Genomic DNA, 16,077 nt, shown 5'->3' on the forward strand with positions numbered 1-16,077 from the left:
CCTGGCATCCACAAAGTGCTGTAATTAAAATATTACACATCATGGAATCTGTTATGCCTTTTAGAGGATGTGGTGTTTTGTTTTTGTTTTTTTGTGGTTTTGTTATTTCATGCATATGATAGACATAATGTTTACAGTAAATACCATTGCCTATTTTTAAGGAAAAAAGTTTTCTAACAGAGTATATTTTCATTATTTTTAAAAAGATGTTTTAGTGATTTAGACTAGAAAACTCTCTTTTGGACAATTCTCTATTGTTAGGGCTCTGTACCTGTGATTTCAGAAGATTAAAGAGATAATATTTTGTGGCTTAAAAAAAAAATCCCTCACTCATCTTTAAGTGTTTTTTTTTAAGTGGGCTTAGAAGGAGTTAATGTCTGCTTTCTTGGAAGGGCTTTGTTTATAATAGAGCCAAGAATATAGAAAAATTTGGTTGAAAAATAGTCTTTTTTTTAAAAAAAAAGATTTTTAACTAGCTCTTTAAAGAGATACTAGTGATGGGTGAGACAGTTATAGGAAAAAAATAAAATGATAAAAAATCTTTTGATGTTAGTTTGAAAAACGTGTTTTATTACAACTGAATGATTTTACTAGGCTACAAATATTAGATGTCCACTGGAGGGGTTGTCGCTGAGCCACAAAGGCAAAGGGGGAAAAATGGGAAAAATATTTTTTTCTCTCATTTAAATAATAATAATAATAATAATAATAATAATTAATTCGCTAAATAAGTAGCTAAAATAGTTAAATGAAGTTTTAAAATGGAATTGTTTCATGACCTGTCCAGCACTAATAAAAAAACATGTGACAAGTGATTAATTCTCATTTCTCTCCCTCAAGCATCTGTTTTATCCTTTCCAAAGTGCAAATCCTGCACTATGATCTGCAAGCAAATTTCTGTCCCTGCATCAGTGAAATTCTGCATGGTTTCAGGATCATGGCCTTAGTGAATAACATTATAATGTTATTTAAAATCAATGAACTATAGAAGAAATAAAGTTTACTTTAAATACCATTACAATGTGTATGTATATATATATAGAGAGAGAAATATAGGAATCTATAGAAGTTTGAGAACAAAATCTCCCATGACTTACTTAGCCTACTAATGCTTTAAAGAACCATCAAAAAATCTGATAAAAATTGTGTACAAATAACTCTCCACAATGTTTTCATTTTATTTTACTATAGTTATCTCCTTAGGGGCCAGGATATGTGTAATAACTTTCAAGTTTTTTCTAACTTTATCTTAGCAAAAAGAAATGGTGACAGTGTTTATACCCATAAAAGAGCCACTGAGAAGGATACCCAGCTTAAAATATAGCAATAAAATAAATAAATATATAAATCAATAGATATGTTTAAAATAAATATGCCCTGAGTTACCTGACAAATTTTGTGGTTTTACAACCACAAAACTACTTTTTTTAAAAAAGTTTTTTTTTCTCCACTATTGTGTGGAAAACTCTCACAAATGGAAAAGTAACTATACTATGAGTCAAATTGACTGTACCGAAAATGATGTCAAATGCACAAAGTAAACTATGGAAGCTAGTGAAACAGACTACATACAAAGTACTGAAAAAACAGACAAAAATACTTTGTCTGCAATTTCTGACAGTTTTGTAATCTTTGATGTCATAAAATCACAGAAGTTGTTATTTTGATGATAATTCCTTAACTGTACATTTGGTAGGGGGAATTTTTTTAAGTCAGCAATCAAAAGGAATTGAAAATAAAATGTTAGCAAATAGCTATACATATAAACATTGAGAAATGGTACAATAAAATATTGGTAATGTATCTTTCTGTATGTTGATATAATTTTTAATTTTTGATAGAAGATATATACAAATTTCTGAAACAAATTATTGTAACCTAAGGAAATCGAAAGTTGATTTTTTTTGCAAGTAACATTTTTTTTAAAAACCATCTCTTAAAAACTGTTGAAAAAGTTAATACAATTCACAGATTTTCAACTCCTTAAGATTGAGTAATTACATATTCTATATTTATAAAATATGTACTGTTACCATTTGAAAACAACATTAATTATCCATGCTCATAAATTGATTTTTAAACATTAGTTTAGGGTGGTGGTCAGAATTTTGAGAACTAAACAATAATGGTTCTTTTTTACTTTAATAGTGCTCTGTTACATTAACAAATATAACACAAATGGTTACATCAAAGAATCCTTTGTATGCTTATTAAAAGCTTATTCTGATTTAAGTCAACCTTGACAGTTACCAAAGCCAGAGTAATTTTTTCTTACAGGTACTAATGTTTGTGCCAAGAACAATGGTGGATGTCAGCAACTTTGTCTGTATCGAGGAAATGCACAGAGAACATGTGCTTGTGCACATGGCTATCTTGGAGAGGATGGAGTTACTTGTCTGAGACATGAAGGTTACTTGCTGTATTCAGGAAGGACAATATTAAAAAGTATACATCTTTCAGATGAAACCAATTTAAATTCACCAGTAAGGCCATATGAAAATCCAGACTACTTCAAAAATGTGATAGCATTGGCTTTCGACTACAACCTGAAAGGAACGGGTACTAACCGTATCTTCTTTAGTGATGCACATTTTGGAAATATACAACTTATTAAAGATAACTGGGCTGGCAGAAAGGTGATAATTGAAAGTAAGTAAACATTTATTTGTAATTCCTTTATTTGTATTGGTAACCCTTATTAAATAGGGATTTGATTACTCTTGATTTTACTTGATTACTCTTGGTTGGGTACAACTAATGAAAGCATAATATACTGTAACATATATAACACAACTATAATAAGTAATAAGATCATCTATCTACATATTGCAGACTCAATTATTTTGTGGCATTATAGCTTCAAAGTCACCTACTCTGTGCTATTTATGTGATATACAGGGTGTACAAACCTAAAGAGCAGTTAGGTATTTATAGTGCAGTTGGAGAATTATGAAATTGTTGATTGCCATTTACAATTTACATTTCAATAGAGTTTATTTCTGCCATTTAATATTCCTAGTTCACTGCATAAGAACCTGTATGCACTCATCAACAAATCTATTATGTTTCAAAATTGCACTTAATAATGTGCCTATGAACTTTTGATATTGGCCAAACATCAGGCAAAAGAAAGGACTCAACTTTTCAAAGAAATTGTGAGTGAACATGCAGATTTCATAGTCTGTGAAAACAGGATGATGCAATATAACAAATTAAAATAGGACATATTGTAAAGACTAGTCTTCTGGGTTTCTGTGCATTTCCATTTGTGGATGTGGTGCTCCTCGGGCTGAGCTATGTAATTGCCTTGAAAAGCTATTTGTTGGGGGAGTGGGTGAGATATGCATCTTCTGTAAGGGTGACATCATTTACCCTGTTCTGTATAAGGGTGTACACGCCCCAACCACCTCATTTGCTTTGCTGCTGTCACAGAGAGAAAATGGGATTCACCCTTGTGTCAGGTTAAATTATTTATTTATTTATTTATTTAATCATTTGTATTACTATACAATGATTCCCAGTCATGGACCAAGACCCCATTGCACTAGGCACTGTACAAACACAGAACAAAAAGACAGTTCCTGTCTCAAACAGTTTACAATCTAAGTTCTTCTCTTAATCTAGTGTATGATTATTTTCTTGTAGTTAGTACATGTGGAGGAGTAGATGATAACTTTAGTGTATGTAGCCTGCCTTTGTATCAGGCTCCTTCAGCTTCTCACTGGTGCCATGTCAGGCCCAGAGCTCTGTAGGGGATCCAAGATGTGTGTCTGCTGCCCAGCGATCATACCAAAGACCAAGGCCTGTATCCTGTATCTATGCCTGGGCACAATCCATTTGGTAACCCAGTGCACATTTTGCCATGCCTTCGCTCCCAGAACAGGAATGGAGGGACATCTGTGGCTACAAGTTCATTTGGCTTCTTGGTGCCTACAGCCTGCTACTCCAGGACCATCCAGCATACCAAGTGCAGCCTTCATGCTGAATTCCTCTCATTCAGGATTCAAGACTGATTTTGTTGCTCTGGCCTTACCATAGCTGTCTTTCACAGGGCTGGAACCAGACTCAACTCTGCCTCCTACTGGTACCATCTGACACCACTGGTAATGGTTAAGTCAAAAAAAGCACTGAAGACCAAGCCACTACCATCTATTAAGGCTTCAGTAGGCTTAGTGAGGAAGCAGTCTCCTCTGTGTCTGATTCTTACTTATCATCATTACCCCTGGCATCAACTCTCCATCACTGATACAGATGTCTTGACATTGCAAGTGCTTGCAGATGCCCATCAGGGTTTAAAAAAAAAAAGGGAGAAGAGGAAACACTTCTCTTCACAAGATAAGCATTAAGCAAAAGAAAAAGAGGAAGCACCATCTCTCTCCAAATTCATGCTGTCTGACCTATGAAGATCCCAGAGACTCAAACAGTATCACTGTCACCCTCTTCTGATGTCAGACATCTCAGAACTAACTAACTTGGACTCCTCACCAGTTCAGGTGCTGGAAACACCTTTAATTTCTCCATGTCTGAGGTGCTGACCACTATCCAGGCTACTAGCAGCCCCACTGCATAGATTTCTGCTGTTTGACTTTGTGCCTTTATCAACTTGTTCTGCATTCCATCTTAGACACACTACACCTAGCAATGTGGATGATAACCTGCTATTAATGTCAACATTTCCTACTATCACAGGGTTCAGGCCAGTGTCTTACAGGAAGGTTTCATGTTAAAATGCTATGAACAAAAGTGGAAATAGTCTGCTATCTGGCCTACTGGTAAAGGACTCACTAGCTTCAGCTGGGGTCCCTGCAGTGATAAAGTTCATTTTACACCGTAAGTCCTGGGGCTTTGGCTTAATTTTAACATCCTTAAATGTCCATATAGCAGCAATTTCTGTTCATCACAATTAAATTAAGGACAAACCCCTTCTTCTCTCACCCTAAAGTCTCTTGGTCTCGTACGGGTATGGTAAATTGTGCTTCCCCAATCAGGAAACTTCAGCCTTCATGGGTGTTGAATGTTGCCCTAACAAAGTTGACGGGGCTTCCTAATGAGCATCTTGCACAACTCTCAAGAATATTTCTCAATTTCAAAATGACCTTCCTAATAACAATTACATCTGCTAGGAAAGTAAATGAGTTTAATGTTTTGATGACCACACCATCTTACACTGTGGCCCACAAGAACAAAGTCACCAAGTGACCCCTTTCCAGCAAACCTAGGTGTCAGTGCATCCCTGCATCAGAGATCAGAGATTTCTCGTAGCAGTACTTGGCTGGGGGAAGGGCGCGCACAGGAGTCATCTTGTGCAGCCGTTGGCACCTCTTGTAGCGTGCTTTCCCAACCGTCCCCTCAGTTCCTTCTCAACCATCTTCGGCTGCAGACAGAGCTCTATGGCAGTGTTCTTTGATATGTTCTGAGGAAAAAAAGTTACAAGTTACATAGGAACTTATTTTTAGTCTATACTTAGTTACATTGTTTAGTTAGTCTTAGTCTGTACATAGTTACATAGTTTCCTTAGTTCCTCTTAGAGGTTTTTCTTCAAAAAGAAAAAGTCTACCGCTATGACACCAGATGACCTGAAACAGTTCCAAAAACTCTTCCATAGAGTAGCAAACAGCCATGAAATTGCCTTACATGAGGTGCAGGAGAAAAAACTTAAGTTGTTAAAAATCTTACAACCGGCATCATCGACCAAGATTGCCCTCTCCATAGATGAGGCTGTAATGGAGCCTGCAGAGGTAATATGGCAAACGCCAGCATCGGCATCACTCACCAACGAAAGGGCTGACAGAAAATACTTTATTGCAGCCAAAGGCATGGAATTTTTGTTTTCACACCCTCAAGCCTGTTCTCTGGTAGTAGAGGCTGCTAATCAGTGCAGTAAACAGCCTCATTTACGCTCCTCACTGCAAGATAAAGAACACAAGAGACTGGACCTCTTTGGGTGGAAAGTTTACTCGTCAGCCATCCTTCTGCTTAGAGTTGCCAACTATTCTGCTCTACTAGCAAATTACGACTACTCTAACTATAATAAAATACAAGAGCTCATGGAGGACTTCCCCAAGCATAAATGTTCTCAACTCAATGCCATTATTAACAAGGGTCAGTTAATAGCCCGCACAATGCTGCAAGTCTCAATGGATGTAGCGGACACAGCTACCCGAACAACCGCAACAGCTGTGGTTATGAGAAGAACTTCATGGTTGCAGGCGTTGGGAATTCCAAAAGAACTACAGCTAAAAGTGGACGACCTCCATAACATGGCCTCCGAGTGATGCTGTGTACACAAGTCATACACCCACTGCCTGACAAACGCCCTCACTTTACACCATACCAGAGGTCATGAGACACCTCGTTTAACCATCAACCACCATGATACTTCACTCAGAACAGACCCAAACAACAGAGACGATGAGCTCCACAGAACTAGGCCTTGTCCATCCATCCACATCTAAGCCACAATTTTGAAGTCTTGGATGAGGGTATGCACTACCCCTCCACATCTCTAGCACCAACAGATACCCCATCCTACAATTTTGGTCACTGCCTATGCCCATTTTACCAGGCCTGGGCTGTGATAACCACAGATCAGTGTGTTTTGGAGATCATACAATCTGGCTTCTCCATTCCTTTCACAGCCATTCCCCTTCCTCTCCCCCCTTCCCCGTCCCTTTTCAGGGACCCCTCTCATGAGCACCTTCTGCAACAGAACCACCTCCTACTCCTGGGTGCTGTAGAGCCAGTACTACATCAATACAGAGGGAGGGTTTTTTATTCCAAATATTTCCTGACAGAGCATAAAGGAAGGGAATGGAGACCAATCTTAGATCTCCAAAAACTCAACAGGTTCATATGCAGCCACAGGTTCAAAATGGTCACTCTGACCACAATAATCTCAGCACCGGGCGGTGAGGAGGCGGAGGACTGGTTTACACCTCTTGACCTCCAAGATGTATACTTCCATATTACAATACATCCTACCCACAGATGGTTCCTGAGATTCATAGTAGGACCCAACCACTACCAATACAGGTTCCTTCTCTTTGGACTGTCCACTGCTCCCTGCGTATTCTCAAAAATGTTCACGGTAGTAGCAGCACCTTTACGACACAAAGGAATCATAATCTTTCCCTATCTGGACGATTGCCTTCTCAAGGGTGCCAACTGACAAGAAACAGCAGGCATGCTGAAGACCACAATAGAGGTATTTCACCAGCTGGGTCTTCAGATAAATAAAAATAAATCCACCCTGGAACCAACCCAGCGATTGGACTTTATCAGAGCTGAGCTAGACTCCATACAAACCAAACCATCAGCCCACAAACTTCAGTGAGGACATGCCTTCATATTCTGGGACATATGGCAGCTATAACTTTTGTAGTAAAGTATGCCAGACTCCATATCTGCTGTCTGCAGCACTGGTTGAGCATGGTCTATGCATTCAGGAAACACTCTTTCAACAGACATGTGACACTACCATCAAGGGTTATCCTCTCCCTACAATGGTGGACACTGCTGTGGAGTGTGTGCTCTGGGATTCCCTTTCAGCAAGACCCACCATCAGTGACTATTCCAATAGATGCCCCCCGATAGGTTGGGGCACCCACTTGGGTCAGCACAATGTACAAGGCAAGTGGTCTGCGGTGGAAACCCGAATACATACCAATCTCCTGGAACTCTGTGTGGCACACAATGCATGCCAACACTTCCTCCCACTCATACGAGAAACCTCAATCTCTATTCTCACCGACAATGTGGCGTGCATGTTTTACATCAATTACCAAGGAGGAGCCAGGTCTCACTCACTATGCGTAGAAGACATGAATTTATGGAACTTCTGCGTCTGCAACAATATAAACATCATAGCATCATACCTACCAGGGCGCCAAAACACTACAGCTGACAACCTCAGCAGGCACTTCTCACAGGAACATGAGTGGGAAATCCACAGCAATGACTCCTGACATCTGGCCTTGGCTCTAGCCACTAGGCAAGCCACTCATGATCCAGCTCTGACATTATGCACAGATCACTTAACCACTCCACATCCATTGCCCCATCAATGGAATGGAGAAAAATGGCATTTAGGTGCCCAGGAATCCCTGAGGGGCTTTGGCCGTGCAGAAGTGGTCAGTCAAATCCAAGTGGAGAACATGGTTTTGTGGGACCAACTGGCACACCTGTTTGCAGAAAATCAAATCTTTCATGACCAGGTAGACAAGCAAGACAGGCAAGCAGGAAATACCACACCCAGGTCTGTGTGATGTCACCAGAACTTTTTTCGTTTTCTAAGTACACCCAGAACAATCTAGTGTCTCCTGCTGGGGCTCCGGTCCTCTTTGTAAAGAGAAAAGATGAGTCCCTATGTCTCTGTGTACGCTACTGGGCACTACATCAAGTGATGATTCAGAACCAACATCCCTTTCCACTGATCGTTATCTCCATCTTAATGACTGAGCTAACAGCCATATTGCTGGCACTAACTTGGGCCTCAGGTGTGCAGCCAGCTGCCATGACCATCCTGTCTGATTCTTTATCAGTGCTGGAGGCACTTTACAATGGCAAGTCTGACAGCTGAAATGATATACTCAATCAAATATTACTGCTAGAAACTGAGTTGGTGCAATTGGATATTGCCAAGAGTGAGAATATGAATCTCGACACATGTAGGGGTAGCTTGTATCAAACTGGCAGACAAAAAATGCCATTAAGCACAAAAAAATTGACCTGGATATCCTCTTTATGCAAACTGGAATTAAACACTTAATCAAAATGAGCTGAGGAAGGAATGACAAGAACTGCGTCCACATGAAATGAAGGAGGGTGGAAATCTATGAAATATACCCAATATTTGAAAATGGTGATATTAATTTAAGGCCCTGAGAGACAGAGAATATATTGGATCTATTCAGAAGTTTAAAAGGTCATTATGTATTAAATAGTAACCTATTTCTAATAAACAGGAGGATGGACTATGCAGAACATGTAGAATCCAGGAAATGCTAGATAATCGCTTATGAAATTGTAAAGACCATACGGAAAGACCAGTGAAGGCAGATATTTAAGGCCTCTGAATTTTCCATATAAGTAACAAAAAATTATTTGCAACACCTATCTAGAATACAAGAGGTCTCTAGCGAACCGGAAGTTTTTTGTAGGTGAGGAGAAAGCCCACAGAATGGCTTTATATCAGGGTTTCTCAAACTGGGGGCCAGGAGGTTATTACATGGGGTGTTGCGAGCTTTCAGCTTCCACTCCAAACTCTGCTTTGCAGCCAGCATTTATAATGGTGTTAAATATATAAAAAAGTGTTTTTAATTTATGGGGGAAGGGTCGCACTCAGAGGCTTGCTGTGTGAAAGGGGTAACAAATATAAAAGTTTGAGAATCACTGCTTTATATGAAGAAGCCCAGGGAGGTGGCACTAAGGAGTCTGGCGAAGTGACTATTTCTTCTAGAGTCTCGAACTGGAATCAGGTGTAGAGGGTGGGCCTGGGTTTTGTTATCACCCAATGTCAAGTTGGCATGAAGCCCTGAGAAGAAGATATGGGCTACTGGAAGCCCTGAGAAAAGAGTGTCCACTGGGCCCAAAATCCAAGGCATCAGACAGGAAGGAGAGCTCCACCATTTGTTTTTGTTGGTCTTTCTTTTTACGCTAGAAAGGGTGGAACTAAATGTGGCCTGACTGGAGATCTGAATAAAGAGAACAGGCAGACATTCATGATGCTGGAGCAGCCATTGGTGGGGATGTTAGAGAAGACAGTTCACTATGTTATGTGCAGCCATGAGGGGGCATTCCTGCAGTCTCAACTCTGCAGCAGCACCCAAACTATCTTTGTTCCTCTCTTTCAATGCAAATTTCAACTTAACCTTCATTATGAACCCATGGCTGGAGCGTCCATGGTTATTTTGTTTCCACTATCACCAAAATATACTAAGCATTGTATGAGATAGAATTGGAGACCTTTCAATTCTCTCTCTCTTGGACACAATTATAGGTAGGCTTGGCGGAGTTCAATTTTTATTATTGTATAATTTCAACACATAATAGTGTTATACATTTTTATCTATTTAAATTTGCACAATTGAACAAAATTATGAGGTTTAACCCTGCCCTCCAAGTGTTATTGATTTCAAATTTTCACAGTTATGGGAAGTTACAGGTGGGCAGACAATAGAGGGAAGACATTTATTATTAAATGACAGTAGACATTGAAATTCAACAGATTAAAGTTTTATAAAAATTAAAAACAAATGGTCAACATCACATGTCAAAATATACAAAGTCAATTTCCTTAAATACTAATAGGTTTTCAAGTAGCATTTTTCTTACTTTGCCTATCTGTCAATTTTGATCATCACTTATGGAAATATTTGTCATTTTGTGTGTGTACATGAAATCAGCATTTACTGATAAAAATCTAATCCTTCCAATCCTAATTACAGTTAAATCAGTGCTTTATAAGATGTCCCCAGTTACACTATAATACTGTGTATTAAAGTACCTAAAGACACTCTGTACAAAGCACAGTTCATAGTGTTAAATTAATTAGTGATAAGAGATTCTACCTGGAATTTTAATACTCCTGAATTCATCTATCACTAACAATAGTATTCTTCTGAACCATTGTATCAGATTAATTTCTTTCTCAATGCAGAAAACTCAACTGTGTTAATATTGGACATATTTGAAAACCATTTTGTTCCCATGCCCACAACTCCTGTTTTCTATAAATGCTTGAGTTGAGGTTTCATATTGAATGAAAATAATTTTGTAAGACTACGTATGCTATTGTGTATTTCAGCTGTTCTGAAATATATTTTCTTTGTCCAATGTCTTTCATATTTTGGAGGGATTTTATGCTCCAGTTTGAAATATTCTTCTCTTCGTTCAGAATCTTTGCACTTGATTCTCCTCTCACATCAGTGTAAATGTGATATTACTCATTTTAAATCAATGGAGATATCTTCTGGAGTAGATGGTAAAATGCAGCAATTTGGCGAGGATAGGGCATCTATAAAGAAAACTGAAGGGGTGAGGGAAATGGAAGGAGCAAAGCTGGCTCCGAACCCAGGGGTGATATGATTTTTTTTCATTATAATGTATTAAAATTGCATATAAGGTAATGAATTGTTCTGATTTTTGACCTGCTGATTATGTGCTATGGCGAAGAGGTGGTTATGTGGAAGCAAGCATACAGATTTCAGTAATGGTGATAGGCAAGCAAAAAATAGGATAATAAGATAAAAACTGATGTACCTGTGACAGTAATTAAACCCTCTGGTCCTGCTGAAAACTGAAAACCCAATTAATCAGCAAATATTTAGTAACATGTTTTCTTTGGGCTACAAGAACTCTGAAACCGTACTAAAAATATAATCTAGTGTGGTTCTAGCTCACTCAAAAGAGGTCTACAACCCTTTCCAGCTCATTAAACACACGTCTACATTTCATACAAACCGTAACTCTATATTTAACCGGAAAGGTGAGAACAGAATGGATGATATGCAAGATACTGTTAACTCATATTTCTAGTCACTGAATTCATACGTACTATTCATAAAGAATCCATTAGCTGTTGTTTCTACTTCACTGACATCAGATCTGCCACTCAAAACCAATGCATTATCAGACATTTTTAGCTCACTGAAAACAGTTACGACATATAAAGAGCCCTGTAATGAACAGGTTTCCAGTTCACTAAAAACAGATTTACAACTCACAAGCAGCCCATTATCTAACATTTTTTTCAGCTCACTGAAAACAGATTTGCTACTCAGAAACAACCCACTATCCAACATGTTTCCAGTTCACTGAAAACATATTTACAACCCCTACACAAACCATTACCTAACCCCGTTCCAACTCACTGAATATTGATTTAGAATTCATAAACAACGCATTATCCGACACATTTTCAGCTCACTGAACAGATTTGCAACTCATAAACAACTCATTATCTAACACATTTCCAGTTCACTGAAAGTAGATTTACAGTGTAAAAACAACCCATTATCTATCATTTTCAGTTCACTAAATAACAGATTTAGAATCACTCAGATCCCAGTACTAGACAGGATTCCATCTCCATCAGATAAGAAGACCAAAAAACAACTACTTCCCGTGCCCAGCCCCATTTATTTGCTTTTTTTGTTATATCCGGTATGTTATGTGTAAATTACATGTGTACATTTTTTTTTCACATGAATTGTATAGTCTTGGAAGTTGTTTATGGAATGAGATCAGGCAGGTTGAGCAGTATAGTGCTAAAGTTTTCACTTTTGGCCTTGGCTCAGTGACACTGTTGGTTCAATAGGAATGTTGTTTTTAATAGCAACTGGATGGGGTTAATTTTCCTTTTCCCCACTGCTCAGTGTCAATTATTCCTTTTCTTTGTTTCTTTTCTCCTTTTCTCTTTTGTAATGTCCCATGCATTACAAAGGGTTGTCTGAGCTATGAATTGCCTGTCAGTGCAATTCTTTCTTCTTTTTGTCATATTTTTCCCCATTACTGTGACATCACTTATTGTTGTGCTGTTCTATATCAGTTCTTATATCAAGCTCATGGGTGGCACATGAACTTTCCATCTGAGGAGGCTAGCCTCCCATCTGCCTTAGGCCCTGCCCCCACTCTTCCCCTTCTGCCCAAGCCCCACCCCTCACTCTTGCCCAGTAGGGCCAGAGGAGCCCCAAGCTCACAGCATGGCCAGAGAAGCCCTCGCCAGCCTGCCCAAGCTGCTCCACGCGCCCATCTGCCCATCCAAGCTGCACCAGCTGGCCTGACCAAGTCACCCTGGTTGGCCCAAGCCCTGGCTGCCCAGAGGAGCTCTGAGCCCCAGGCGTGTTAGTAGAGGTTTGGGGAGGCTTAGCCTGCCCCAGCCTCCATTATGCACTGTCCATGGAGTTCATTGTCATAGTCTTTGAGTGCTTTCCTTTAGTGAATTAAGTAATGTGACTAATATCTTGTATGCATGTTTGTGTGATTTTGTTTCTCTCATCCTCTCCCCAAGAGGGGGTTGAATGTGCAGTGTAGTGTTTTGTTCTAGGACGTGTTTTTTTTTTTAATTGCTGTGTATTTAAGTTAGAGAAAGTAAGTCAAAGAAATGTTCCTTCTGTTTAGCGCAAATGGTGGTGAGGTTTGTGATAGTCCTTAGCTCCTTTAGCAGTTCATTTCACAGTTCGCAGAACAGCCCCCAAGAAAGCTCTGTCTCCTCCTTATCCATGTTGTAGAAAGTTCAACTGTGTGAGAGAAGCGAAATTGTCAACCACTCTCTTCATCCGGAACTTAAGCGGATCTTTAAATGTCCTGGATCCACTGAGCACTGTGAAGCACTTTAAATGTCCCCTGGATCCACTGAGCATTGTGAAGATAAAGGCTGAGGCCTTTAATGTGATTTGATATATGGGAAGTCAGTGTACAGTGCGGAGAAGAAGTTTCTTGTGCTGATGGTAGCCTGTGTTGCTGAGGAAACATTATATAGTGGTTTGGTTTACTCATTTATTTAGTTTCCTAAATGCTATAGACTTCATCCCATGTATATTGCATTGCTGTAGTTCAGCTGAGAGGTGATGAAAATGAGGTTATTATCCATCAGGTTGAGGAAGGACTCTCCTAGCCAATGGGAGATGGTAAAAAGTGTTATTCATGGATACTGCTATATGAGAGCTTAGTTTATATTTGTAGAACTCAGGCTTCTTGATTTGTGTTTTGGAGAGTCAGCAGCTTTTATCTTATATTAATCCTGCTGCTAAAGCTATCATAACTCCATAGTATATTGCAGCCCAGTAAATATAATAATGGAATCCTATTTTGAATGGATTTAGTACCTGCTCTCTGGGCCTGTCTAGATGCTGTGCAGATATTGATTGATTTGGCCTCTTGACACCTCTGCAAGGCTATGTGTATTGCCCATGGTTATAGATGGGAAGCTGAGGCATGGAGAGATTGGTGATACTGGTGAAGAATTTTGCTGATCAAGGAATAAGTACTCAAATATTACTCATGGGAACTTATATTTGTATAAAGCACATGTTCTCAAACTGTGATCCATAAAGCACTTACTGGTGGTTTGTGGAAAATTGGCTGTAAATCTCAGTGCGCAGAACAGGAGTATAAATCCAGACGTCCAAAGGGAGGGCGGGGGGAAGAAAGGGATTTTTCTTTCTTTGGGGAGAAGGTCTAGTAGTTGTCTGATTCAGAGGATCAAATTGATGCCCTAGATAAACAGTCATGCTTCAGGGGAGGAATGGAAATTTTTGGTCACACCTAAAAATTCTAAGAATGTACCAGGCTGCTGTCCCCAACTGCTGCAGTAGGTTGCCATGTTCCTTTGTCCAGGCTATCAACCCTATATACTGCTGAAGATTGTCATGCTCTTTCAACAAGGCTGACAGCTTCAGCTGCTACTGCAGGATGCTATGCCTGTCCACCTTCCTCTCCTCTTCCCTAGGATGCTGGCTATGAAGGGATGAAAGGGAGAGCAGCCCAGATGTGGAAGACCTAGCAGGCGGTAAGGAGCCTCCCTGGCCTACCACTCACTACTTTCCAGACTCCCTGCACCTGTTATATAAGGCAATAATTCCTAAGTGTATGTGATTCACATCCAGAATTGTGTCACTTTTGAAGATAAATGTGGAATAAATGTGTTCCCTGGTGGTTGGTAGGACTGTTTACCTGAAAAAGTGGACTACTTTCTCAAGAAGAATTATGAAGTGTCATCTGAAACCCTAAATACCTTCACAGCCCCACAATGTTAATATCGGTGGATGCTATTTTGTGGATGGTGGATACAATCATTTATTTGATAGCAGGTTTCTTTTTGGTTGCTTCTATTATGACCTGCAGTTCTTACTTCAACTAGTGGAATATATCTCTGTTCCATGCATGTTTTTTATGGGTTCGGGGAGAGTTGATGCCAAGACAAATCTTCCAGTTCTCTTAGTACTCCAGAGGGAAACTGTTCAGAAGACTAAGAGACAAGATGATAATTGAGTCATCTAATAAGTTGATTTTTAATTCTGGCCCCAGTCATACATGATTTTAAAAGAATATAGGTCATGTGGCCAGTTGAAGAAGTCCAGGAAGTACAACATGAGAATACCACTTGTTAGCTAAAACAAATCCAGGAGAGGCAGTCATTCAGATGAAGTCAGTAATGACCTCAGGTGCCTCAGAGCTATCATCATGACTTCTGCCCAATCCTAGTTGAATAGACTTCCAGACTGGTGCCACACCCTTTCAGTTTGGGAGCATATAGCTACTCAGAAGAGCTACTGGTCAAAATGGGGTTACAGCACATTGTATTCTGCACAACTCTTCAAGAGTCAGAGGTATAGTCTTGTCTCATTCCTAATTTCAAGCAGTACTTGGAAATGTTAGCACTCAAAGGTAGGATGAATAAAAATCTTATTTTTTTAATTTAAATCAGATTTTTTATATAAATAAAATACATTATGTGACAGGATCAGGCCAGATGGCTACAGGAGAGTGATAGGAGGCAGATATATTAGCCCTAGGTTAAGTAGGTCCCCTTTCCCTGGGGAAGGTATCAGGGAATGTTCTAGAACAATCAGGAACTTTCTGGAAACAATTAAGGCAGACAGACTGATTAGAACATCTGCCGCTCAAGAAGCTGCTAGAATCAATTAAGACTGGGTTTAAAAGGGAGCTCACTTCAGTTTGTAGTGCATGTGTGAGGAGCTGGGAATAAGAGGCACAAGGAGCTGAGAGTGAGTGCTGTTGGAGGACTGAGGAGTACAAGCGTTATCAGACACCAGGAGGAAGGTCCTATGATGAGGATAAAGAAGGCGTTTGGAGGAGGCCATGGGGAAGTAGCCCAGGGAATTGTAGCTGTCATGCAGCTGTTACAGGAGGCACTATAGACAGCTGCAATCCACAGGGCCCTGGGCTGGAACCTGGAGCAGAGGTTTTCTAAAACCATGTATTTTATCCTAATTGCTATTTATCTCTATGTCCTTAACTACTTTCTCTTTCAAAATTTGTTCTAAGACCTTGAATACAATTGAGGTCAAAATAACAGCCCAGGAGTTTCCTGGATACCCCCTCTTCTTAAATATA

At 39.5% G+C, this 16,077-nt stretch overlaps 1 protein-coding gene across 1 annotated transcript in view; it reads left to right on the forward strand.

Moving 5' to 3' along the window:
- The window catches only part of LRP1B (LDL receptor related protein 1B), a 1,355,016-nt gene that overhangs the window by 992,849 nt on the left and 346,090 nt on the right, over positions 1-16,077 (forward strand). The window contains 1 exon segment of the mRNA XM_075069829.1: positions 2,278-2,649. Within this exon segment, the coding sequence (XP_074925930.1) occupies positions 2,278-2,649 (372 nt within the window).

The sequence above is a fragment of the Chelonoidis abingdonii genome, chromosome 10 (assembly GCF_003597395.2).
Source record: "Chelonoidis abingdonii isolate Lonesome George chromosome 10, CheloAbing_2.0, whole genome shotgun sequence".
NCBI classification, from domain to species: Eukaryota; Metazoa; Chordata; order Testudines; family Testudinidae; genus Chelonoidis; species Chelonoidis abingdonii.